Raw genomic sequence first — 27,695 nt, forward strand, 5'->3', positions numbered from 1 at the left:
CCCAGCTCTTTCATGAATACCTACTAACTTAATGATGATGGTCTCCATATTATTGATGATGATGATGGTAATGACGATGGTTTTTGTTTGATAACGACGACTTATAAGATGGTTTCTATACTGATTAGAGCTCTCAAGAACTGCCCTCAATGTTGTGCTTTGCCTCTGGTCACTTCCTGTCAGCACCTGTGTGTCCAATCAGACTCAAAGCTGATCGTTTGCTCTTACTGACATTGTTCCCTTTTTTCTAGATCCTTGCTTGTGTTGTTCTTACTCTCTGATGTACGTCGCTTTGGATAAAAGCATCTGCTAAGTGAATTGTAGGATGTTGCCAAGTTTCATCACTTATTTTGTTCATTCATGGCACATTTTACTTTTTGACTATTTTGACCTTCTGGACCAAACTATGTTAAATACAATATCCCATTTATAATGCCTATTATGTGGATTACCAACATTAATAAATGAATTGCATTAAATATAAGGAATAAGTACAAGAAGTGCTTACAAGATGACCATTACGTTTCAGTTAATGCATTATAAATGACCATAAGCACAAGTTAATGGTTTATTACCAGCAGTGAAAAAAATGTCCTTGTCAAAAAAAAATAAAAGGTTGTTTCGCTGTGCAAATTACTTTTTATGTTCTTTACTCTCGTTTTTAACATCCACTTACTGACAAACTAGCAGAGCAGCAGCCACACCTACCAGGAAGTGTTGACTGCATGACACTCCACTAATGTTCATCATTGAGTCCTATTGAATAAGAGTAAAAAGCATCTAGCCACACAATATGTTACACCTAAGTATTTTATAATCTTCGGGAGTTTGTCGACATGTGCTTTGTGCAGAGAAAGTTTCTGATGAGAGGAATCAGCTCTGTGTGAATCTCTGGATGCTGCAGCCGCTAACAGATCAGATCCTCTCTCAGGAGGATTCATGCAAAGCACATCTGCTAAACGTTTCCTCCAAACTTTGAGCTCGCCTGAGGTCTAGTCTCGGGATTGCCCTGCAGATGATGCACACACAAGACGCTGCTGCTCGCGTTGCTCCTCCTCGATAGTCTCTTCAATTCAAGAAGTGTAAAAGAGGCTTCAACCGGAAACCAAACTTTTTTCTTCGAACTTTTTTTTTTTTTTTTTTTTTTTTGCTCTGAGGCAAAAGAGGAAAAGAGACGAGCTCACAGTGTCATAAAACAACACGGTTCCTTTTTTTCTGCTTTTACGTTTTGCTGTTGGAAATGTGTGAGCTGCCGACCAACGAGGGAGAAGTAAAAGGTTTCTGGAGAGGAGAATAAGGGCGACGTCGAGTGATTTCAGGCTGCACAACACTCACATAACGGATTTTGGTCCTTTATCATGGAAGATGTGAGTAGCCCTACGAGTCCCCGATCTGCCTCTATGTGCGCTGCTTCGCTTCTTTGTAGCACTTTAATATTATCTTTGCAATGTAGCGTCACATTTTTGATACATTTGATTGAGGTAGGACACTTCATTAAGTACTCACCAAGTGACCTTATACGTAAATCACGGTTGTTAAATACTTTCTCTGCAAGGGTGCGACCAAATAACACGAGCTAAGTCGGGGCCCATAGAAAAGCTGCGCTAACACAAACCCGATTATTTTGGTGTAAAGTTGAAAGTAAAAAGTGACTTTTGGGTTTTGTAGCGATGCCAAACTGTGTGATGCACTCATCCAAAGTTTACAACATTTGGCACAAAGCACCTGCCCACCTGTCAAAAGTGTTGCATCAACTAGTTGGTCAGATTCCATAAGGGACTCCGTCAAATGTGAAGAGAGCCGCATTTAAAAATCATCCCATTTAACCTTTGCGCTTAATATTGATGCAAAAATAACATTTAAAAAAAGTGGTTCAGGTCTTCTTTGATGTAAGAGGACTCCATGGGGAATTCGGCTTAATTTAAATTCCCATTCAGCGCCCACAGGACTTTCATTTTAACATTTAGTAGGCCTTTTGGAGAACAACTATACCGTCCAGGACAAGTCTCATTTCTGCAGGAGAGGATGCGAGACAGCATCAGATCAACATTTGACAAATCTAAAGGAGCCTACTTGAAGATTAAAACTTGGCCGATAGGCTGCTGTGTAAAAAAAAAAATAAGCACAGGTTTAAAGTTTTTTGTTTTGATCCAAGTAAGTTGTGATTTATCGTGGGCACGATGATGTTACGCTTCAGAACGTCAACACGCTTTGGGAGCAGATTCACACTCATCACAAGACACATTCTCACTCTGATTTTGGCCATTTTCTTTAAAGAGCTAACAAACACTAATACATAATACCTCCAGAAATGAAATGAGCTGCGGGGGGAATTTGGCTTTTTGAGGAAGCAGACAAGAAAAGGGAAGTTTAGAAACATAGGTTATATGGTCTGTTTATGAAGAGAACATTTCGATGCATGCAGTCGTACACCACCCTATGTTTCCCATCTCTTTCCAATCAACACCATGGAGGTTGTTTAAACCATCAGCTGTTAAAGCTCACATGTAATCTACACCTAACACCATGTTTCTCTGTTATACTCTGAAGCATCCTCATAAAACAGCAACAAAGCTGGTTGGCGATAGTGAACCCAGTCATAAGTGTGATGTGTTAATTCAGATCACATGTTGAAGAGCACATCAGATGAAGGCTACAAATAGAGATCGAGTTTCAGTCTGAGCTGAAGTACACAGCGTTTTCACATAATTAGGCTTAAGTCTTACCAGAGTTTCTCTTCATACTGGAGTTTCTATGAGTTCTCTATACTGGGTGGGATCTCAAAGACGATTTCCAGAGGCCACATATTTCATAACTTTTTGCTGTCAAGGTGTTTATTCGATGGCATATTGTTAGAATTATCACATTAAAAGAAAACATCCTGCTCCGTATCACCAATTTAGCCCTTCGGCTTCATAAAATCAAAACGGATGAGTTGCATAAAAAAACTCGACCTGTATAGTGTGAGCTTTACAGACCAAATGTGTTAATTTTTTGAACAAGGCTGTACACATGTTTATCTCTGCTGTCAAAATGGGGATTTAAACATTGCAGAATGGTGTCCTTCACATTGAAAGCCTTGATGCTCAATTCAGATTTGTTTGTTTGGATGTTCACATTGCTTTTTTAAAATGTGTCCTGTCTCAGACTCCTGTGGGAATTGTCATATGAAAATGGGCCAAATCTCATTTGAAAAGATCAGATTTCATGTGACCTGTGCTGTTCACACTGTCAGAATAAATACATCAGATTTAGGTGACAGTCGGCTGCATTGCAGTGTGCAGCATATCTGATCCAGGACTTTTGCAGCCAGCCTCAGGTGGACACTCAGCTCGGGGTTTTGAATTTCCACATTGGTGTAATTATTAACCTTGTAGGATCCTGCTTGATTGTTATGTCTTTTCTGGCTGACAGATTGCTGTCATAGTAACTTGTCGATCTCAGGTAGCTATGCCCTTGAGCCTGATTTGCCTTGTTGTCAGTTTACCTCTAAAGTGGTCCATTATGTAGGACAAACCGTGTTAGAGGACACTCGGAGTGGAGATAAAGACCTTAATCTTGTAAGGAAAATAATTATAGTTTTTGGACTTTGACTGACTTTTGTCCAACATTAGCTGTCCACACTGATCAGATGAACACATCTACACCCTCAGCATCATACAACTCAAGTATCCACAAACTGAAGTGAGCTTTGTTGGAGAAAGTACAACAACAGCACAACATTACCACAGGGAACCTCCATTACCATCTCACTATATTTTCTGCATGCAGAAATCTTTTTTTTTTTTACAAAATCCCATGCAGCATGATTTATGGACATTTTATGACGTCAGAAAATGACGTCCATGGCTAAAGATTCCTAAAGTGAAGATGGGTGCAGGCCAATAGGAGTGAAACTTCCTTAAAAGGAAACAGTCGAAGGTTTAGGAGTTAGTCTGTATTCAGCTAATTGGAGTCTCAGAGACTGGATTTATCTTGTTGGTGAAATTTGTTAGTTTTCAGTTTTATTGCTTCAGTTCCACCCAGAGTCTGTAAATATTATTGGACGAAGCCTGAGTGACGTCAGCCATCTGATACTGCAGGGGACTCTGGAGTCCCATGGATGGCTGCCTCATCCTAACTTTCAGTCATCCTATGGACATGCTGAGAGCTGAGGCGGGTTTTACTGAAAGCCTCTTGACTTACATCACACATGCCTGTCAGTCAGGTCAGCTACGTGTGCCTTATTGTAAAAAACACTTATCCTTCATAAAATCTAACAGATGAGTTATCAAAAATAATTCACCCCCCACCCCCCTTACTGTGTGCTGATCGAGACGTGAGCTAATCAAACCTTTTTCGTTCTCCCAACCAGGCTGTAAACATGTTCATTCTGCTGTGAAATCAGGTATTTTTGAATCCACATTTTTGAACCTTTTAACTGTTTTCACTCGCACAGAACTCCTGAAAAAGTCTTGACATGTTTTGAGGTAGGCTGCATGTATGAATGCAAATAGAAATTCTTTTTTACCCCCAAAGTTTTCCTGCCAGCCCCAAAGCGAATCTTTTGCGTGAAGTCAGGGTGAGAGGATGTGTGAATTCAGGACAAACTCATCGCGAGCAAGCAGGTTGCAGGTTGTATGTCACGTGCTGCGTCCTGACATCCACTCCTCTTGTGTGACAGATAGCCTCCCACTGCGAGGTGCATGTGTGAACAAGCAACTTAGGAAGATTTGCCTGAATTTTTTTTTGAGATTTTCAGGAATGCACATGAATACATGAAGTTTGTTGTACAGTAAATTATTTTCTAAAGACTGAAGTCAGCCCGCGCGCAGCGTTTATAACCGGGCAGCATGTTAGTCTGAACTCCCTCTCCATGGCTGGTTGCCCACTAACAGCTGTTTGGCACTTATCTCTTTCTATTTACTTTGAATACGTGGTTCTTTCCTGTTCTTCACTCTACTTCACATTCTTTCTTATCTTCTTCACTTTTCACCCCTTAAAACCGCCGTGCGCCATCCAACGATGAGCGTGCGTCTCAGCAGCACTGACTCATCCTTTTTTTATCAGCATCCCGCTGACCCCAGAGTGCCGAGTGTGACGTGTCTGCCTGACCCATTCAGCCAGAAGGAAACAGACTGCCACATTATGTGTCAGGCAGAAAACAATTAACCCTCTCTCATAATCGCTCTGCTAGCCCGGCCTCTGCTGCACAATGGATGTGTGTGTGTGTGTGTGTGTGTGCATCGTCTTACTGGGGCACTGCTGGAATTTCTGGGAAAGTGCTTTTATGAAAAAAAGCAAGAGCCTCAATAGTGAATGAGTGTGTGTACTTGACGAGACAAAAGTCCTCAAGAGATGGAAAGATGAAGACATGGTCCTTTTATACATTTCTACTGACGGCACATGGGTTCACTTAGGATTGAATAGAAGTGCGGTTTGCATTTATTTTACATTCCTCAATATTTCTCACACTGTACTCTTCTTAATATCAGGACCTTTCTCTATTGTAATCATCCTACACACACGCAGAGCTGTACATTGGTGGGATTTATTTCATGCTTCTGAAAGTAGAAGTCCTGTTCTTGTTACTAAATAGATCATATGTGACCGACAGTTTAGCACCATTACTGCGACTACGAAGTGCAGTCAAAGTAAGAAGTGAACTTCAAATCCTGCGTTGACCAACAAGGAAAGGTTTGACATGTTGTGGTTGAGAAAAGAGTTGAACAATCATGGCTGCAGCCAGAGTGTTTCCAGCCCAATCATTTGGAGTGGTGGCTTGCCACCCCAACTCAACCTGGTGCCACTCGAAAAGAATATACATTACAAAATGTATTACATTTATTCATTAAAAGATTACGTCATTAATGTCCACTAGTTTTATTTCTCTGCTCTGCTAGCGTGTTCACACTGACTTTAACCCTGGCTTTAATAGTTTGTCTCAGATGCAGATCCAGGATATGAATTTGGCCAAGCCTCTTACCTGAAGAAGTGACCGCCTTCATTGTTAGCTTCCTCCCTGCTACAGTATGTTTGCCCGTTTTTGCAAAATGCACATTCCTACTGGCGCAGTGACAGTGGCGTGTTGACACAGTACAGCCATGTGCTCGTTGTAAACACAGAATTGTATAGAACCGGAACGATTGGCCTCATGGATCTGTCCCTTGGATCTGCCTTTAACTGCTGATACACGTTCTTAATGTTTGCATCAGATATTATACTCTAACAGTACAACGATTATAAAGCAACATTTTGCAGTGCTGAATCTATATTTAGTATTTTGGAATTTTGTGATACGAAAAATATCCTGGGCTGCACGGCGTTGCCTGTTGCCTCACACCTGTTGCCTGTAGATGTGAGTGTGGCTGGTTGTTTGTCTCTCTATGTTAACCCTGTGATTGACTCGTGACCAGTCCAGGGTTTACTCTCACCCGGTGACAGCTGGGATCAAGTCAAGCCATGATTGTGGAAGCTCAATGACTCTTGTGTTAGTGTTTGGTTTCTCCTCTAATCTGGTGCACATAGTACCCGTATTCGTCAACAGAGCTGTCAATCATTGCATTTCATACCATTTTATAGCATCCAATAACTGATGCCAGATGAATTGAACACCATCATGAAAACTATCATGACAAAACCAGGTTTGAGAAAAAATGATTTGACGTGCATTTTGATTTTATAGTTAGACTCAAGTCCAATCTATTAACATAGAGAAGGCGGGGTTTATGATCTATACTGCAGTCGGCCTGCCGGGGGAGCTCTAAGTCTTTTGGCTTCATTCGAGGCAAAGTGCTCCGCTGTGCATTCTTTATGTTCTATGGCTACAACATATGTACGAAGTTTAAAGTAAATACGGTTATCTCAGTATTAAATAATGATAACACACGACTCAGTTGGTAGAATTGGTCGTCTCTCAACCGGAAGGCCGGGGGTTTGATCCCCTGCTCCTGCAGCCACATGTCCAATGTTTCCTTGGGCAAGAGTCTTAACCTTAAGTTTCTCTCGCTGCTTCGTCAGCAGCGTATGAGTGTGTATGAATGGGGTTTGTCACTTCTGTTGGTCTCTTTAGATAGCAGCCTCTAACATCAGGGTGTGAGTGTGTAGGTGTGACCTGCAGTGAAAGACTTCCGCTAAAACTAGAAAAGGTGCTATACAAGCTCAAGTCCATTTAGTCCGTTTAAATAGGAAAACAACCAATGAAACAGAAAGGGTCACAAAATATCCCAAATATGAAATTATAACCCCTTAATTGTGGTACAGTACACCATGTTTAACCAATACACATGTCTTATGTGTCTAATTATTACTGTATAACTGTATACTGTACTCGTTCAGAATAGTTTGAATAACATTTGACACCATTAGTGTTTAGTGACTAACGATTATGTACTGAGAGCGTTTCGTTTCAGGAAGATTGTGGGTGTTGATGTGCAATGTTTCATATCATGCATTAAAGTTCTCACGTGGCCATGGCAGGATTGTAAAAATAGACTTCCTGCATGAGCTATGAGTCTTACAAAGCCAACATTAGTTGAGGTTTATTATATTCTGGTCTCAACATGAACTCTTTCAGAAATGTAATGTGTGCTTACAAGCTCATTAATATCCTGTTTTCAAGGTCTTAAACATTTACAGAAAAAACAAGAAACCTGGTTAATCATATCACACTGATCATGACAGTCGGGCTGGGTGATATGAACTCTCTGTTTTTTTATCACGCCAAACTCGATTTATGATTTTAATTTGATGACATAGAAATGAGTAAAAACTAATTTTGCTTTGATTTTATCAACAACATTTTACAAAATTACAAAATTAAATTGGATTTCCCTTTGAGGATTAATAAAGTAACCTGAATTTCCCTTTAGTGGTTAAAGTGTGAGCTGTAAACTTGTCTTTAAAAGTGCACTTTGCAGTCTCAGGGTACAGGATAAAGCAGAGCAACTTCAGCAAAATACTTGTGGCTGGGTGGCACATACACACAGTCTATACTCTATAGGAAGTAAAAAAAAAAAAGGGGGTGGGGGGGGGGGGCGGACTGCTGGAGCCAAAAGGCTTCAGAGTACGTAAAAGACAACATTTTGATGTCATTTTTGAAAAGCTTGATTTTCCTTAAACCTGATTTGTCGATAAAAAAAGATTTATTGAGCAGCCATAGCATCGAGGTATCATCCTGGTGCAGTTCATGTCTCCCCATCTCAGCCTCTTTGTTTTCTGTTGGAAACCTGGATCAGGTGTCTAGATGCAGCATTAAGCTGGTTGCTTTCTGAGTCTTTGTAGAGGCTCTACAATTGATTGGCTGGTGACCAAAATTTGCCAAATTTCAGCCTTTTTGGCCCCAATCGACTCTGATTCTGATCTTAGACTTGCACACACGACGCAAGTTTCATGCTATGGGATACACACACTTAAAAAAAAAAACAAGAGACTACTGGAGGATGAACAGAGACTGCTTCACTTGCTCGTCTCACCTGAAATTATACCTCTGCCACTTTCACTTTTAGATCTGTCCTGTCCTATGTGTGTGTGTGTGTGTGTGTGTGTGTGTGTGTGTGTGTGTGTGTGTGTGTGTGTGTGTGTGTGTGTGTGTGTGTGTGTGTGTGGGGAAGACAAGTTATGAAGAGTTTGTTTTTGCTGTCAATTATAGTTCAATCAATCGATCTTTATTGTATCGCACCAATTCACAACAATTGTAATCTCATGACACTTTACAAAAGAGCAAGTAGAAAACGTCACACATTACAAGGAAGACACAACGGTCTTAGTTCTGACAGAAATAGAAAGCAGAAATTGGTGTATCATTTTCAGGTTCAAACCCGGATCTGTTGCTTTCATACAAAACAAATGGCGAGGATACTTCCTCTATGTTTATCCTGTTTTTCACTGAGTTAAAGAGAAAATGAAACATGAAGGTTGAATGTTATTGAGATTGGGAGTGCACACTTTGTGTACCATGAGTGACTTACTCAGGAATCACAATACGACTCTGAGCAGAGACATAGCCTGCTTCTCTTTTTGATTGCAGGGTGCGGAGAGTTTTATTAACCCCTCCTGTTTTTTTTTTTTTATTGCAGCATATTTGGCTGTGACAACATTGGCAGCAACGGCATAAAAAAAGGAAGTAAAATCTCACAGTAGAAAGGAGCATCGTTGAATATGATTGTTTCAGCAGTTATTTAAATCTGAGCTTCTTTGGTTTTCATTTCAAATCTTTATGTCTGTTTTTGTGCAGCTTTTGTCAGACAGAAGACACCGCTGATCAGCCAGTAACTTGTGTTTCTTTATAGGATAACAACATGTGAATAACACCAGCAGAATGGTGTGTTGGTCCTGTAGCTGGTTTCTCCCAGCTGGTGTAGTTCGGGGTTAGTGGGAGTGAAGTGTAAGCTCCAGTGAGGGTTGTGGTGAGTTCAAGCTGGGCAGGTCAGTGTGAAAATCAATGAATGCCAGATGCTCCAAGACCTAAAACCTCATCAGAAACACATGTTGGCTAAGGTGTGCCTCTTCCACAAAACCCTGAGCTCTAATTTTTTCTTTGCTTTTTTAAGAGCCAGCAGGCCAACATGCATGACAAACGTTAGCTTTAGCACATTGTCATTTTATAACTGCACCACCCCCTGTCTCTGCGTTTCATTTTAGTTTGCACAGTGGTAGAAAAGTAACCTCAATGTTCACCTCAACACCACTGAAAGGACTGATAATAGTTTGGGCTAATGTGTTTTGGTTATGTCTGTGTTTCAGTGCAGAGCAGACTTCCTGTGTGAGTTCAAAAATATGAGTCCCTTCACCTACTGCGTGCTATCACGGCGCACAGCCAGGGGAGTCAGCTGAGCTCTGAGTAATGGAAACCTCTCACTGCTGTGCCTTTGTGAGGGTTTGGTCAGTTTCAACCAGCACCATCATATTTTTCCATGTCCACCCGTGTCCGAGGCATGCCAAGGCCACGCAGTACCCGCTGGGTGCTTTCCTAGACTTCAGAGTGAGCCTGCTTTGTCTTTGTGTGCTGAACTTCTGCTGGCTGCACTATCACTCTACTTTAAAGTGTTTCTTACAAAGAAGCTTTTTTATTTTTGCCCCTCTCGCTCTCCATCTGGTATGTCTGTCCTTCTCGCTTGGCGTTCCTTTTCTTTGCAGCTGCACTAGTGTTTACAAAGTGGAGACACACTTGCAGTTAAAGTGAAAGTGGAAAAACAGTAAGATGGCCTCTCACCCAATACCAGGAAAGGAAAAAAAGATATCCTGTGGAAGTTCCTCAAATAGAAACAAAGGCAGTGAATTTTGCAGACACCTGCACATATCTGCGTATTAGTCACACTAAAAATTGAGAATGTGGGTTTACAGAGCGCTTACTCCACAAGTCTAAATGTAGATACGTGTTTTGCAGAGGTCAGCAGCTGTAGTGTAGACCTCTTGGACTCAGCAGTTACAAAAGATGCAACCAAGTTTCTGAGGAAACAATATCAAAATGTCTTAAAACTTAAAGGACCAATATGTAGTAGTTGTTTCCCCCCGCCCCCTCCTCACTATAGTCAATGTGCATGTACAAAGCTTCAGTGTTTAGCCTGCTTTACATCGGTGTTGAAACCTTTCTGTGTCCTAACCTCTCTCCAATGTTCAAACGCTCTTTCCTTATCTAACTTCCTGTCCAGGTTTTTCCATTCTGTCAAACTTGACACGTGCCTGCAGCGTAGTCCGTCAAAAATAGACTCGCATTTGAAGTGGAGCAGAGTATAGAGGCACTGCGGCGCTCACTGTGGAATCACAACAATTGACGAGAGCTGCCACGAACGGCGGTGCTCATGCAGCACGCATGGAGTATGTGGAAATTGGGAGTGGGAAACATGCCGAGGTCAGCTAGAATCAGTTATACTTTATGTAAACTAGTTTGTCTGCCCGCTTCCATCACTGCAACACCTGTTGATTCTCCATATGCCTGGCAAACTGAGGGGCGTCCAAAACGGCCCTGTGGGTTTGCCTTAAAAGCGCCTACCTGTTCTGGTCCAAACAAATACAAACCCTTCAGAAAGTTAGAAGGAGGACATACTGGCTGCTGCATTGTTGTCAGAGAATTCAGCACTTCAACATGGCATGTTTCCTTAATGTCTGATGATACAGTAAGGTCACTTTATCATTTGATTCAGTAAATATCTTCCATAGTGGACCTTTAAAATCACCCTTTCCCAAACATCAGACAAGCGTGTGTTAGACTCTCTCACTGACGGTCATTTAATTACATTTAATATGAAAAACAATCTGACAGATGCATTTGTATCAGCATGTTGAGAAAAGATTATCAGTAATCGACCGTTCTGTCACTTTTCAGGTCGTTTTTTCCAGCAGTGAAATCAGAGCACATTAAAACACTCAAAGACAAACAAATCCGAAAATTACATTTTACAGAATTACTTCAGTTAAAATTGATCAAACATTTATTCCAGTAGCACTCAAACGTTAAATCAAGGATCAGATTAATATGAGGCAGATTTTCTTTTACCACACGCTGACCAGATTGTCATCCATCCAATCAGCTTTCCAGATTCAAAACGTCTTTTTTTTGTCTATTGGTGAGATAACAGGATATGACAAGATATCTCAAACCTCTGACGGAGTTGAGCTGGCTCCTCCTGGGCTGTGTAGATTACTGTTGTGAACTTTGAAAGTGTTTTTAGCATCTTCCTAAAACAAATCATTGTGGCTGTATAAGGCTACTCTCATTATGATTGTAAAGTATATCATAGACTTTATAATTTGCTCACAGATTCATCATCGACTGCAGAACCCTTGTTGCTGTTTGTTATGTTGCCTAGCAGCATGCTCTTGATGTTGTGCACTGATGCTGCTTTTTGTGGCTGTACTGTAAACAGAAATGAGTTGCAGTCACTTACCACACATCTCCTGACAAATGTTGTTCAGACCAGAGCAGCTAATGTGAACAGGAGGGAAATTGTATTGTTATCTCAATATAAGCAATCGCAAATAAACACATCTCTAAATTATTAAAATATAGTGTTGTAATTATAAAAAATAAAAAATTCTGTATTGAAGGACGTGATTCTTTAATCCCCAGCATGCATCAATTTTCATTGTTGAGAGGAGTCCTGCACCTAATTGCCATGCTGGTGCTTTCACACTAGTGTTCTAACTGAGACCAAGTCAAGACCAAGACCAAGGCAGGGCGAGACCGAGACAAGACTAAGACCAAGCAAGGACAAGACTGAGGAGACACCAAGACCAAGGCAGGGCGAGACCGAGACAAGACCAAGACCAAGCCAGGACAAGACTGAGGAGAGACCAAGACCAAGACCGAGACAAGACTAAGACCAAGGCAGGGCAAGACCGAGACAAGACCAAGACCAAGACCAAGACCAAGACCAAGACCAAGGCAGGACAAGATCGAGACAAGACCAAGACCAAGGCAGGGTGAGACCGAGACAAGACTAAGACCAAGCCAGGACAAGACTGAGGAGAGACCAAGACCAAGGCAGGGCGAGACCGAGACAAGACTAAGACCAAGCCAGGACAAGACTGAGGAGAGACCAAGACCAAGGCAGGGCGAGACCGAGGCAAGACTAAGACCAAGCCAGGACAAGACCAAGTCAAGACCAAGACCAAGGCAGGGCGAGACCGAGACCGAGACAAGACCAAGCCAGGACAAGACTGAGGAGAGACCAAGACCAAGGCAGGACAAGACCGAGACAAGACCAAGACCAAGGCAGGACAAGACCGAGACAAGACTAAGACCAAGGCAGGGCGAGACCGAGACAAGACCAAGACCAAGACCAAGACCAAGGCAGGGTGAGACCGAGGCAAGACCAAGACCAGAGATATCACAAACAAAAATCATCATCTTGAGTTTCACTCATTTAGACCGAGACAGCAGAAAGGTTACTTGGGGAAACAAATCGATTTCTGAATGAATTGAAGTTATTCATTATTTTAGAAAGGTTTTTTTTCCTTCTAATCACAGTAATGATGTGGAAAAACAGCCTATCAGTGGTGGTCTGTAATCCGCCCAGTCTGAGACCGAGACCAGACTGAGTTAAAATGCTTTTGATTCCGAGACCTTCAAAAAGTGGTCTCAAGCCCGGCCTTGGAGTACTACAACGCTATTTCACACCATTGAAATGAAGTCTGATGAAACTCAAGCTAGCTAAAAGTTACTCACAAGTTTGGAAGGTTTCAAGAAGCATATGCTGCTGAAAGCTGTAGGTGTAGCTAATACAGATTCTTTAATATTAGTTTATGTGTTGCACTGAAGTAACTGAAGTACTCAGTATTGAACAAGGATAATACACGGCTCAGTTGGTAGAGTCGGTCATCACTCAACCAGAAGGTCAGGGGTTCGATCCCCAGCTCCTGCAGCCACATGTCCGATGTGTCCGATATCCTGCAGGCCGAAGAAAATAGACTTAAAGTCCAAATTAAATACAATTTCTTTGTATGATTCAAATGTTAGTTGTCCTTATTAAAGACGACTCACTGCATCTCTTTGGATAACGTTCTGTAACTTTCCATATCTCAATATATATCTTAGAAAGAAAAGATTTTGCAGTACCAGTTTTTATATATATATAATGTTCAACCCTAGTGCTGGGCAAAAAAAAATTACTTTTCAAAGATGAGAAATCCTGAGTGAGAAAAAATGTGAAGGTATTGCATTTAGAGAACTAAGGTCAAAACCTTGTTTAAATCCTCTTTGCTTGAGCTAAAGGCAGATCATGTTATACTAATGTAATGTTATACTGTTTTCACAGTTAATTTGTGAGCAGAACATTGTTTTTCTTCCTCACTGCATACATTTGATCTGACCTTAACTTGATCAAAAAAGTCACATTTCCTCTTTTGACTCAGGCGCTAATTCAGAGTGACCTATAAAGAGTAATACTGTGTCTTCTTCTATGGAAAGGGAAGTGGTTGAAATTATCTTGAAAATAAAGAGTAAACCTCTTCTTTAGATGTAAGGGTTGATTAGTCATACTTTTTCTAGGGATGGGCATTTTTAGTCATTTTAATTCTCAAGTACTCTCATTACCTCAGGACACTTTATTACACCGTAAACAAATATGTCGTATATGTTCCTTTACGATCGCTTGCTATATTTTCCTGCGATGTCCCTCTCATCAGAACTGCGTGTCTGTAAAACAGCATTCTTTACATCACAGTTTGGAATGCAATGAAAACTGATGGTAACATAAATGACTCTCCTAGAATCTGTAGTGACAACCACTTTGTGAAGACGTTGAAAATCAGCTCGTCATACGTCTCCTTATACATCTTTTCCACTCTTGTACGTAGCTTTGGCTCAGCTGTTAGAGTCAGTCAATTGGAAGGTAAGGGGGTTCGATCCCCGGCTCCTGCAGCAACATGTCCAATGTGTCCTTGGGCAAGACTCTTAACCTCTTCTTGCTACTTCGGCGGCAGCGTATGAATTTGCGTCAATGGGATTACTTAATTCTGATGGTCACTTTACATAGCGACCTCTACCATCAGTGTGTGAATGTGTAGGGGTGACCTTTGGTGTAAAAGGGCTTTGAGTAGTCAGAAGACTAGAAAAGAACAATGTAGGCTTAAGTCCATTTACCGTTACCATGTACCGAGGATCTGATGAATATCGAATATAATTGACTATACAGTACGCGGTCAACCTAAGAATAAAGTGTAATACTCATTAAAAAACAACTAAAGACTGGGGTGGATTCTGCCAGTACACACTGTGTGTTTCAAGTGTCATTTCCTTCCTCTGCTTCATTGCAGGGTGGGAAAGAGGACCCAGCCCAGTGTAAAGAGCCAAAGTTCCTGGCTAAGGCTGGCTGGATGAAGAAGGGCTACGGCAGACTGTTGGCCAGCTATAAGGACCGCTTCGTCCATGTGGAGAAGACAGAGATCGTGGTGTATGAAAACGAGGTACGCTAACATCCGCACATGTCCATAACTCATGCAACACACTCACAAATGTGCACCATAAAGCACGCTACTGTTGTTATATCGTTTATGATTTAGTTTTAATGAAATCCCAGAAAGCTCTCAATAAAGTATGCTCAGAATGAAGCCAAACACCAGACTGCAGTAATATAACACAGCACTGGTTTAACTCTCCTTTTAGGGTTTGTTGATATTGTGAAAGCTAAATTATTTATTTACTGAATAAAGAATGTGTCTCTGTGTTGCAGGAGCTGCAGAACTGTTTGGAGAAGGTTGACCTGGAAAGCTATGATAAATGTCACGAGTTGAAGAGCCCCTTCAAGAGGAAGCACCGACTGATTCTCATTCGATCACCCAAGTCTGCAAACAAGGTGAGCTGAGAGATACGAAATCATTTTGTGTTAATGCATCAAAATGTGACATGGCAAGGGATGAAATCAGGTGTACCTTTGCATATAGCTCCAACAAACTTAGAAACACAAATATTTACCAGGCTGTAAATGTGTGAATTTCTGCTGTAAAAACTGGCTTTTTTGAATGTGAGGTGCATGTGACTTGCATGGCACTTGGAGTCAGCCACAAGCGGTTGCTAGACAAACTTTGGAGGCAGTCTCAAGTGAACACTCGAGGAACTGCAGTATTTTGCACTTCCTTTTAGGATGCAAACTTCAACAGTGGATGTTGCAGGTTAGTGCCAGCAGGGCAAGCAATGCACTGACTGACGTTTTGTGTTTGAGAGGTGTAATAAAAGAAAGAAAGAAATACCCTTTTTTTGGGGGGCATAGTTTTGACCCCAGCAATTCTCCTTTGACTGCAGATAACCCACCTGAAACATAGCAGAGAAACTTTCATTTTCATCGTCACTTTTACACAGTTAAGGCTTTAAATTCCTCCTCAATAAACATGATTAACTACAAATACAGGAAGGCTTCAGTTGGATACTGTTTTTATATTTCGTGTAGGAAGTGAAACTGAGGAAGAAATCCAGTTAGATTATAATACAACGGCTATAAAAAAAATAAAGCAAAGGCGGAAATATAAGCAGAGCCAAAACATTTTTTATACTAAAGTATCTAACTAGGAACCAAAACCCTAACCCCAAAACCCTACGAGAAATTACCGTCAGACTAGTCAATTAGTCTGAAATGAAACATTTTACAGACTTGGAAATGAGTCACCTAGGAACACCGCGAGCACCGTCATGTTGTACTGTACTGCTGTGTCCTTAACTTACTGACTCGTCTCTCTCTTTGGGCTTTGGTTGAACCAAACAGGAACCTTTCTTCTTCTTCTTCTTTATTTTTCTCACTTATGACCTCAGTGCAGATTTTTATTGAAAACAGCCGCCTGCTGCTGATGAGAGCAGAGTTCACAGACAAATCAAAATAATGATCTAAAAGTTTCAGCTCTATTGTTATTTAATCAAAAGAAATATTATGGGGCGTCGATGGCCTAGCGGTTAGGTTGCGCCCAATGTACGAAGGCTATCCTTCTCCAAGCGGGCGGCACAGGTTCAAATCCGACCTGTGGCTCCTTTCCTGCATGTCATTCCCCACTTCCTACTCGCTCAACTGTCCTATCATATAAACGCATTAGAGCCCAAAAATACATCTTTAAAAAATTAAATAAATATTATAAGTCATAGCAATCGTGATTAGAGCGTGAGAATCTTCACAATCAGTCACAGTACGATACAAGCAGTGCTATATAATTATTCAAACACTTATCTGTGGTTTATATCAACATGTTATGACCTTCTGTAAACGTTACAACATATGCAGAGCTGCTTCTTTCTTGTGCATTTTTCTAATTGTAACATTTAATAGTTCGTATATCTTGATTGTTTTGGTACCATGGTCCTCATCATTTTATTTCTTCAGCTCGTTAGACCTGCAGCTCTGTTGAAGCAGCAGGCGTATAAAGGTTAGAGAGCCAAGCGGCTGAAACAACTCAACAAATCAACTCTCGTTTGTCAGAGCTGGTCCACAAACATTGCAGGCAGCTAACCTCAATGAGGAAGTGACAACAGCCCGCCGGCCTGGTTTCACGTTTACTGAAAGATACGGCCTACTGAGAACACATCCTATATTTCAGTTTAGGGGCTGATGGAGATTAAGCAGAGCTACAAGATGATATTACATTTACATCAGATAAGTGGCCAGATACATGAAGGCTGCATGTAAAAGCTCATTCATGACAAGTTTAATATTTATTAAATCAGCCACTGAGGGCTGAATTAGAACTAGTGTTGGACGTGTGCTGTGCACAGTGTCTAATGCACTTTTCCACAAGTTTGTATAACGATCCTTTTATTCCCATTAATTCACATAAACAATGTACCGTTCAGCCAATACACTAAAAACAGATTAACTCAAACTTATCTCATAAACACTCGGGTGCAAAAACTGTCAAAAACTGTTTTCTTTTTCAAACGTCTGAGTGCAATAACCTGGAGATTTATTTCAGGGAAGAAATAAAATGTAAAACAGATAAAACTCTCATTTTGGCTCCAATACTGATGTTGCTGTTAGTCTGATGCACCCTTTTTTGTGCAATGCCACTGTGTGTGTGTGTGTGTGTGTGTGTGTGTGTGTGTGTGTGTGTGTTAGTGAGTCAGAGCGAGAGAGAGAGAGAGAGAGAGAGAGAGAGAGAGAGAGAGAGAGAGAGAGAGAGAGAGAGGGGGTATACATCCTTTTCACAAACACAGTGTTGCTCACTGGTCTGTGCACAGTGACAGGGCCGTATAGAGTGAGTCATGCACAGATGTTTCTGAACCTGCGACTCTCCATGATCTGGAGATCTGTTTGGAAAAACTGATGCTTTTACTGATTTGAAACAGAATCAGTTTCACATGCTCTCTGGATGTAGTCGGAAAGCCTTTCATGGGTTTTGGACTGTTTCTCCTTTTCCAAGCAAAGGTTAAGGCTAAGCTAAGTTTTCTAGCTAGTATGGTCTCGGTTTTTTACACCGTCAAAATATAGCAAACCATTTATTTTACAGCATTCAGGTGACTTTTCATGCTTGTTGTGCCACCATGGTAGACCAGTTTCAAATTGCACATTTGACACACTGCCTTTGTCTTTTTCAATTTAAAGTGTTCCCACACAGCTGAAGTCTTCAGCATTTTGTCTTTAACAGCCAAGGTGAACTGAAGTGTGACGTTTACTGACCGCTGTGAGGATAGGAATGTCAGGTACCCCCCCCAAAAAAAACCCCCAAAAACCTGAATATTCAAAGCCCAAAATTAATAACCGTTGCCTACCCAACGAACGAATATTCAAATAACCGAATATTCAGGTCCCGTCCTACTATTCCGACGGTGTGAGACTGAAGCTGCAGACCTTTTCTTTCATGTTTGACCATGAAAATATATCAGTTTATCAAAAAGACAGGGGCATATCCAGACTTTTTTTTTTTTAACCGGGGTGGCCCAATGGTGGCACTGTTTTATACAGGGGTGACATGACGTTTGTGGGCACACACACACAAATGAATTAATTTAATTTTACCCTTACACGTTCAGTGACAATTCAAGAGGAGGAAGTACCAACAACCGTTTGTATACTGTACACCAAACCATATATTATTATATACTTGTTAAAATATCAAAACATACAAAACGAATTACATAGAAGTAATGGAAAAAACATCACTACCGGATTCATCAATGAGCTAAAACCTTTTTTTTTTTTTTTTTTAAATCTGTATTGGCCCTGATTTTCTAAATCCCTTACTGTTCACCTTTATAAACAGAAGATATTAAAGAGGACATATCATCCCCCTCCTCCACCTTTTCAAACAGTCCCCCTGTGGTCTAAATGAATCATCTGTGCTGTGCTGTGGTCAAAGTATAACATGAATCAAGCACCAGAGGAGGTTTGTGACCCTGTATAAACCAGCTCTCTCAGAACGCTCCGTTTTGATGTGTGTGTCTCTTTAAATGAAATGATTCCCCCCTGAGATTTCCCAGTAGACATCACTCCTCTGTAGCGAGAATAAAAATGACAGACCTGAGTAAACATTTTGTTCTAGGCTGGGGATGGAGTCCATGGGTGGAGATATCAGGGGAGGGGAGGGTATTTTTTTTACCAGAACCCCACCGTGTTGTCACATGGAGAGCAAATTTGAAACGGAGCATTTTTCTCTGTGTTGTAAGACTACCCAAATATATGTTCAAAAACACTGTAAAGTGGATTTTTCATAATATGTCCCCCTTAAGAAAACTGTGTTGTTGTTTTTGTACCAATTATTTACTTTGCAGCAGCTTTTCTATGAGGAGGTTTGTCTCATGCACATGCAGACCAGGGAAATGATACACATCTTTGCTAGTGGTCTATCACGGTTTCAATTTATTACCAAGAAAAGCAGTGTTATGCAAGCAAAGGCAGGGGAGATAACAAAATAAATACACAAGGAAAAACATTTTTTTTGTTTACAACAAAACTACGGTAAGACTAATTTAAATAAAAGCCTATTCAATTTTAGGAAAAACTGTGACTTCAACCCTGTTGGAACTAAACATAACACATGAAGACATATATGCATGAAGAGTCAAGTACTAAAAACAAAGTTTAGTATCTTAAACATCACTAAAATCATTTGGAAAATCAAACTTTGGAAATGGTTATCAGCTGTATTTCTTTTTAACTGCTAGTGATTACTTCAACATATATCTTTTATCATATCACTTTTATGAGCAGCTCTTTGGAAGCTGCATCACACCAACTGTTTTTGTATCTGTCGTCTTTGCTTTTCTCGCGATCAAAGGAAGTAGAAAAAGGGAAATGTTGAAGGATTCCATTTCATTTCCTAAAACAATCACTTTCATGTGACATTGAAATCCATCTGCTGTCTGTTGAACTCTGGGTTCCTGAATGTGTTGGTCGTTGGAAATTCAGTGTGGTGGTTCAGGTTGGATAAAGTGAGTGGGCCTGTGAAGGATGTGGAGAGCTTCTTGGCTGCCTCTCGGTTTCTCCGGGGCAACCTTCTTCAGCTCAGACTCTGCACGGCTGAGTGAGACCTAAAGAGACAAAGAAAGCCGCTCAGCAGTGGCAGTGCGTCTCACAACCTGGCACCTGTAACTGCTTTTGCATAGTCGACATATTTTAGATAAAAAATAAGAGTTAAGTTACTAAAAAGAGTTTTAATTGTAGTCCAACCCCTGAAAAGGCAAATAGCCAATCGGAGTTCGGCGGAGAAAACAGATAACTGTCTGCACAATGTCTTCATTTTCCTGTGAGCTTGCTGTAACAAATTCACAAAATGTAAGGAGGAGAAATGTGCAGTAAGCAGATCATGAGATAGTTAATGAACGACTCACCTGCTGAAGACTTTAGGACTAGTGCCCTGAAGGGACAAAATCAATCTACATCAAACCGGACCCCCAAAGCTTCCTATTCAGCCCCCAGAATATAAATGATCTCAGGTGATTAAACAATAAACATAAAAATGAAATTACAAGGCTTAAATACTGACATTAGGTTCATGGGAGAAATTACATTCACCCTCTGACTCCAACTTCTTTACATCAAGCTTGACAGCTTTCAGGCTTATGTGCAAGCATGTTTTAAAGTCTGCTCCCCACAGCGTCTGTCAAGGAAAAAGCTGGGCGCTGTACAAATGTAGTTGATGACCCCTGATCTACTTTGTCTCTGTTTAAGGTTTTAATGGAAAATGTACTGAGACACGTTTACGCTGAACTGTTCTGCTTTCTTAAAATAACAAATGAAGAGACTGAATCCTTGTGAAAGAGAAAAGTCATATGATTTATGATTGATCCCTGACAACTGTTGTGGTCTGTTTGACCTTTGATTATGAACTTTATATATGGCTGACTGTTATGTGTTTTTGACTGCCGTCTCTCACTTCTCTGCTTTCTGTGACTGACAGGTCCATGATGTGAAGTTTCAAACTCAGACTGCGGAGGAGAAGGAGGCGTGGATTAAAGCTCTGAGTGATGGCATCAATCGAGCAAAGAACAAAATCTTTGACGAGGTAAACATCAGAGTAATCCCCACACAGAATCACAAGTGTCTCTGATTATCAGTTAAGGGCTTCATGTTTTTTTTTTTTTTAGGCTACGTGACCAAAAATAAATTAAGCTTGTTAATGAACAAGCTTCATGTTTTCACAGGTGAAGGTTGATGACAGCAGTAATTTAGAGCATGTCACACGAACAAGACCCAAAGGGAACCGTAACCGACGGCCTCCTACCAGGATACACATGAAAGAGGTTTGTGTGTGTGTGTGTGTGTGTGTGTGTGTGTGTGTGTGTGTGTGTGTGTGTGTGTGTGTGTGTGTGTGTGTGTGTGTGTGTGTGTGTGTGTGTGTGTGTGTGTGTGTGTATACATGAGTAGTGCGTATGTGTGTAAATCCCTTTATCTGTGTTTAAAGTCTCTTAACACACTTTGTATCTTGAAAAATAGTTGCTGTAAACATGTGAAAAGAACACAAACTATGTTTGAATTATGGATTTGGACTGTTATAAACTTTTAGTTGGAGTTTTTTTTTCCAGTAGTGCAAAGAGGGGGGCTAGAAGACACTGGGGTTCCTGAGCATAGTCCTGCCACCAGAGCGTTTCAACGTTATAAAATGAATGAGCTCTTAAAGGTCCAATCAGTAAGATATCTACTGAGTTATATCATCCAATGACCTTACTATATGATCAGACATTAACTTCTAACTTTAGACTCTGGTCCTGAATGGTCTGGATTTGTTTGGACCAGAGAAGGGAGGCGGTTTTAAGGCACCCCCACATGGCCGTTTTGGACGCCCCTGTATAAATGTGTTCAAACTAGGATCAATATTGGAGATGCTTTTGAAAAATGGAGATGTTAGAACACAGAAAGGTTTACAGGCCGATGCAGAGCTGGATAAACACTGAAGCTTCAGCATCCGCATCAAGGCAACCTGTGTTTACGTTGACTTTAAGGAGGAGGGGGCGGGGGGAGACAGCTCTCTTCAGTGTTTTGAGCTTGGACCGCAGTACCCATTTTAAACACTAGGTGTCAGAGTTACATATTGCTCCTTTAAAGCATCTTGTGTTCTTCTGCTCGATTCTAGGTAACTACAAGTTTCAACATTACAGTCAGCAGTTTTGTTGATTTTTATTTCCTCTAAGCTAGTCACAAAACAAAATTTATAAAAATGGTTGATGAGTTCCCAAAAGAAGAACAAAGGCTGCCATGGTGTGAGGATGGCTGCCGTATGATCGTAGAGATACAATGTGATAAAGTTACACGGTTATTGTGGTTTTTACTCATGACCTTATTTCATCTGGCTAGGTTATGGTACTCAGTACAAGTGTAATGTTTCACACTGTTAAAGACTTAATGTGTGATTTTTCACACTTAAATATAATAGAAATCAAGTATATCCTCTGAAAATAGCTCTGTGAGTCATGAGTGTGACACCCGAGTCCCACTGTCTGTGATGCTTTCAGAGCTTTCAGAGTCCTACCTTCACTTTGTTTACATCGCCCGGACGGCCGGCTGACTCCTCCCCTCGTGTATAAAAGTTGTTTAATTGAGGGACTAGAGAAAAGAAGAATAACATACTGTACTCACTGCTTAACTGTGTTTCTAGATCACGCTCATTTCAGGTAAATTTACATGCAGTGTGAAGATACGAGCAAAATAAAGATCGCTAGCATTAGCATGCTAACACAACAATGCAGCGCGAGTTGTTTTGGTTTCATGCTGGTGCTCAAGGGCGACATCTGCTGGATCAAAAAAAATCACATAAAGCCTTTAAGCCAACTTGAAAAAGGGTCAGAAAATGCACCGTTCTCAGGCAGACAGAAGAGAGGAAATAGGTTCTCCTCTGGTTCAGCATTGAATTCTCGCTCTCGGGGCTGGACGGGTCCAAAAGAGCAGTCGGAATTATCCCTCCACTGTCAGGTTGTGGAAGTTTTTCTCGACGGTTGAGAGAGGCACATCTTCCCTTGTGTAGGTTTTGAAACACCTACAGCTGCATCCCAGAACAGACAATACTGCTTAATTTTTCATGATTTTGAAATTCATAGATTTTTTTTCACAACTTAAAGCAATCCATCAATCAGATCTCTATTTGTAAAGTAAAAAGAGTAGGTCAAGGCCGTACTCTCTGTTATATTATCTACAAAGACCTAACATTGATCCATCACAAGCACTAAGCAACATTCAAAACGTACAGTGGCAGGGAGAACTCCCTTTAAGAGACATTTGGCCCCGTGGTTAACACATTCTTCTGTTGAATAACAAACTTGAAATGCATTTTTTAAGTTATATTTTGCCTTTATTAGATAGGACAGATGAAGATAGACAGGAAACATTGGTAGGACAGGGTAGGCTTTAATAGACACTGAGTATTCTGTATCTAAAACCAACACTGTAGTTATGAATGAGTGAATGTTTGTGAGGATAAAAGTGTCTTTTTAACTGAAGCTGAAGGTACCATTTAGATAACCATACATTATTGTCACATTAGATGTTGTCTATGTTGAAATCATATGTAATGTTACTTAATATATTTGAATGATCTTCTTAGTGTTAATTCTGATGTTTGCTCATTTGCGTAATTTCTCTTTCCACGTCTCTTTACTGTGTAGGTAGCTGATGTGTCCTCTGATGGTATCCTGCGATTGGATCTTGATCTTGAGAATGCCACAATGCCTAATGGGACCTCCCATGTTAGTGTTGATGGCCCTGAAAAAACGGCCAAAACGCCAGTGACTCCATCTAAAGACAGCAACGCTACAGAGAAAGAGTCAGAGCAAAGTCCTGAGGAAGAGACTAAGACTGAGCCAGAGGCCAGTCCCCAGAAAAAGGTCTTTAAACCTCCCATGCCCCCTAACAAAGAGGCTAAACCCAGCTCACCACCTGAGGACGAACCTGAGAAGGATGATGGCTCAGAGAAAAAGGTCTTAAAACCTCCCATGCCCCCTAACAAAGAGGCTAAACCCAGCTCACCATCTGAGGAAGAACCTGAAAAGGATGATGGCTCGGAGAAAAAGGTCTTAAAACCTCCCATGCCCCCAAACAAAGAGGCTAAACCCAGCTCACCATCTGAGGAAGAACCCTTGAAGGATGATGGCTCAGAGAAAAAGGTCGGTATATTTCTACGTAACCTTTTTGATACCATGCTGGATTTCTGACTAAGTCTTTCTTTTTCGATAAATATGACCTTTGAAATATGACTTTTATTTTTTTAAGGTCTTGAAGCCACCAATGCCTCCTTCTAAAGAGGTGAAGCCCAGTGTTTCGCCCAAAGAAGAAGAAGCTTCAGAGGAAGACAAAGCTGAGAAGGTTCCTGAAATGAGTCCAGATTCCAAGAAAAAGACTGGACCACCTCCAACTCCTCCAAACAAACCCGTGAGCAACCTATCTGAGGCCCCACAGTCCAGGCCAAACTCCCACCCTCCTACCCCTCCATGCAAAGAGAAGAAACCCTCCCATCCTGCTGAGGAGTTGAACCAAGAGGTTCAAGGCTCAGCTGATGAGAATAAGGAGGAGGAGGAAGAGGAGAAAGTGAAGGAGGTGACGGAAACAGCTTTGGAAACGGATGAGGCAGAGCAGTCGGTTTCTAAAGAGGATGACGGTCCTCAGAGTCCCAGTGCTGAAGGACAAGTTTCAGAAGACAAATCAGGAGAAGCCGATAATGAGCCACAAGAACCCAGCGAGCCGCTCGCAAAGAGTCCTCCTCTTGTTCCCAAGAAAAAGCCTGAGAAACCTGCTCAGCCCGACGAGGGTGAAGACAGTAGTGCACTGCTGCAAAATGCTCCAGATACCTCAGCCGGCTCTTCTCCAGCAGAAGAGACACCGCCCAAGAGTGAAGTCCCCACAGTGGTTGTCTCTGTGAAGGACCCGGTCGCTGATAGCCTCAGCCTGAGTCCACTGCTCTGTCACTTTCCCGGGGAGAAGAAAAAGAAGGCGGAGGAGAAGTCTGTGGACAGCGGCCAGCACTCAGATGATGACAGCGAAAGCTCTGTGAGTGAGGACACACTCGCGGCTTCCACGGCTGCCCTGAGAGGAAGCAACGCCGGTCTGGATGTGTTGGACGCCAACGAGGACGACGCTCCGATCTCTGTTACTTTAAGGCACCCAAAGGTGGCACCCAAGCCTCAGGTTGGATCAAAGGCATTTCCCTTACGACGCTCAGAGCCCACTCCTCCTCTCAAACCCTCAGCGAAGGCGCGGTCAGCCTCCATAGGAGATCTGCTGTCCGTCTCTTCAGTCTGTACTGAGGCGAGGCAGCAGACCAGTGCCGAGGTGGAAGACAAAGCCACGCCGGCTGAGGAGGTCGGGAAACTGGAGGCCGAGGTGGCGCTGGAGATAGAAAAGACCAGGGAGCTCCTGAGCAGAGTGTCCATCAAGGGAGGTGACGGGGAGTCCATGTCGGAGGACCTGCTCACCAAGGCCATGGAGAAGCTGAAGACGGCCGACCATGTCCTCAGAGAGGTCAAGAAACTGACACCAGCAAAGAACTCAAGCACCAGGAGGAAGAGCTTGTGAAAGAGCAGATTGTCATGTAAATAACCATTCGCTAAACCTTTCTCCTACCATTAATAAGTCATCATCAGTCCTGTCAAGATCTGGATCTCTCCGCATCCTGTAGCGTTTGTATGAGGCTTAATATTTGATGTCTACAGAGGGCTTTTTCTTGTGTCTGTTCCAGATCCAGAAACACCGGAGTGAAGTGTAACAGATTGATTGAACGGTGTGTCTTTTTGCTCCAATCTTTAGCATGTCAAGCTTACTACCCTTCTGTCTGTAGTAGTATCTGAGCATTACAAACAAAGCCTGTACAGTAGCCTAGAGATAAGCTGAGAGTACTCAAGCTTCAAAGCACAGATTCAATACAATGTGCTGGAGCTGATGTCAAATGAAAGAAAAAATCCATGATTGATGAAGTCAGCGTTCGCAAACATTTTGACAGTTTTTAAAGTTTAAGGTGCTGCAGTGGGTTAGCAAATCACCGTGCTATAAGCGGTATTATAAAGTTTTATGATAAACGATTTAGTGTTATGAAAGTAAGTTAAGAAAGGTTCCCATGTCTCATAGAATTTCCTCTTCAAGCTTCTGACAGAGAAACGTAACATCTCGAGTTTGAGACAGGACATTACATCCTGACGCCACTGGTCAAGCGTGGGCAGGGCAGCACCCTTCCATTTCAGCAGGATTGCACGTCTGGCCAAGAGCAAGGCAAAAGCGACCATGCGGTGTTCTGTAGAAGTCAGGTGGGGGTTGCACTGTGTGTTTTAAGACAACGGGGTTCCACTCAGAGACCTTCAGTGGGTGCCAAAGCGCTCCAAACTGAATTCCTCCATGATATTGCTTTAAATGATTTGTGATAACATCACACTGTGACTATGATATGCCATAAATATTAACCCTTACTCATGAATATACAGCAGCAAAAAAAAGGTACATTTGTGTTTAATGTGACCTGTGAAGGCTTCTTACACTGCCTGTTATAATTTAAGCTTCTTGAACAAAAAACATAGGCTAGTACTGATGCAGCACGTCTGAACAAAGTCGAAGCCTTTGCAGGATAGCGTTTTAATATCAGTGAGGTAGAGTTGTGATTCAGGCACACATGTGAAGAGCTGCTTCAAGCCACCAGATGTCACTGTTTGCTGAACTGAAGCCCTCAGACTTTGAATCTTTTTCAGCACAGACACAAAGAAAGGCTTCCATGCCGTTTTATGGCTTCATCTGCAAAAACAGCCCCCACCCCACCCCCCCTCAGTAAAAACACATAGACTGTTTGCCCACCATGTGGATACTTGCTCTGGATGCTCAGAGATCAGACTTTTTCCCACATCATTTTAAATGTAAATCTGTTTGAATTGAGTCTGTTTATAGCCAGCTGATTGTGTTGATTGTCACTTTAGAAGGAACGATAAATGGCTGCCAGCTAGAAATGGCATGAAGGAGACAGGGTTTAGTGAGCGGTCAGTCGATGGACTTGGGGAATAATGACATGACGTGTCTCATTTTTGATTGTTGTGCAGATTATGTAACTGTTTGCTCATAATTAACTACGTGCAATTATTTCTAGTTTCACTTTCTCTGCAGCTAAACGTAAAGCTTCATTTTTATTGCCCATTTTGTGTTTTGTTTATATCTGACATTTCAAGGATAATTGCCTGAAGGATAATTTGAGAATGAATAAGAATATGAAAATGCTATGCTGTCAGTAAATACATTGAGAACATGCAAAATGACTCAAATTTGTAAATACCAAATTGCACAACTTAATATTGTCTTGTGGATTTAGAAAGCTTTTTCTCTTATTCTCAGTTCCCATGTTTTAGCTGGCAGTTTATATGAGGGATTTTTTATTGTACATACTTTACATGTTCATCGCAGCATTGTGCTGTTTGTTGTTGAGGGACATGTACCAACATAGCTCAGGAGTTTTCTAAAAGTGATCTTTATAGTCTAACCATGTGAATAGAATAAGAAAGGGTGGGCAGTTTTGTTATTAATAATATGTTCTTAATAGTGATGCTGTGGCCTTAATAGCTCTTAATGCTCTCACTAACACACTTGTAATAATTGCTCATCAGACATGTCTCTGCATGAAGGATTTCCCCTGGTTTTATCTGACGCTTTGGTAAAAGCTATTTCCACACAATCTGCCTTTCAGAGTATGTAAGAACATTTTCTAACATTTTGTACTCTTTGATAACATTTTCTATGGCTCAAATAATTAAAGGGAAACGATGTGTTCATGTTTGTTTCTTGTGGTTTTGTCATTTCAATTTTGTTCATAAGTCTTTTAACTTTATTTCTAAGGTGGTAGTTATC

The 27,695-nt window shown here is 41.4% G+C and overlaps 2 protein-coding genes across 2 annotated transcripts in view; one reads left to right on the plus strand and one right to left on the minus strand.

Annotated features, from left to right (window-relative positions):
• LOC110005219 (low choriolytic enzyme-like) overlaps positions 1–27,695 on the minus strand; it is a 208,211-nt gene that overhangs the window by 136,688 nt on the left and 43,828 nt on the right. The window lies entirely within an intron of this gene.
• Positions 1,012–27,619, plus strand: plekho2 (pleckstrin homology domain containing, family O member 2). The gene is made up of 7 exons (XM_020654483.3): positions 1,012–1,367; positions 14,737–14,886; positions 15,153–15,275; positions 20,794–20,898; positions 21,038–21,136; positions 23,492–23,989; positions 24,096–27,619. The coding sequence occupies exons 1-7, from the start codon at positions 1,359–1,361 to the stop codon at positions 25,392–25,394; spliced, it is 2,283 nt and encodes a 760-aa protein (XP_020510139.2). The 5' UTR covers positions 1,012–1,358; the 3' UTR covers positions 25,395–27,619.

The sequence above is a fragment of the Labrus bergylta genome, chromosome 3 (assembly GCF_963930695.1).
Source record: "Labrus bergylta chromosome 3, fLabBer1.1, whole genome shotgun sequence".
Lineage (NCBI taxonomy): Eukaryota > Metazoa > Chordata > Actinopteri > Labriformes > Labridae > Labrus > Labrus bergylta.

What these genes read in the sequence shown, in the direction of transcription:
- plekho2 (XM_020654483.3), top strand. An exon ending in TCGTGGTGTATGAAAACGAG is followed by an intron (nt 14,887 to 15,152) that starts GTACGCTAACAT and finishes TCTGTGTTGCAG; the next exon opens with GAGCTGCAGAACTGTTTGGA. An exon ending in CCAGGATACACATGAAAGAG is followed by an intron (nt 21,137 to 23,491) that starts GTTTGTGTGTGT and finishes TTTACTGTGTAG; the next exon opens with GTAGCTGATGTGTCCTCTGA.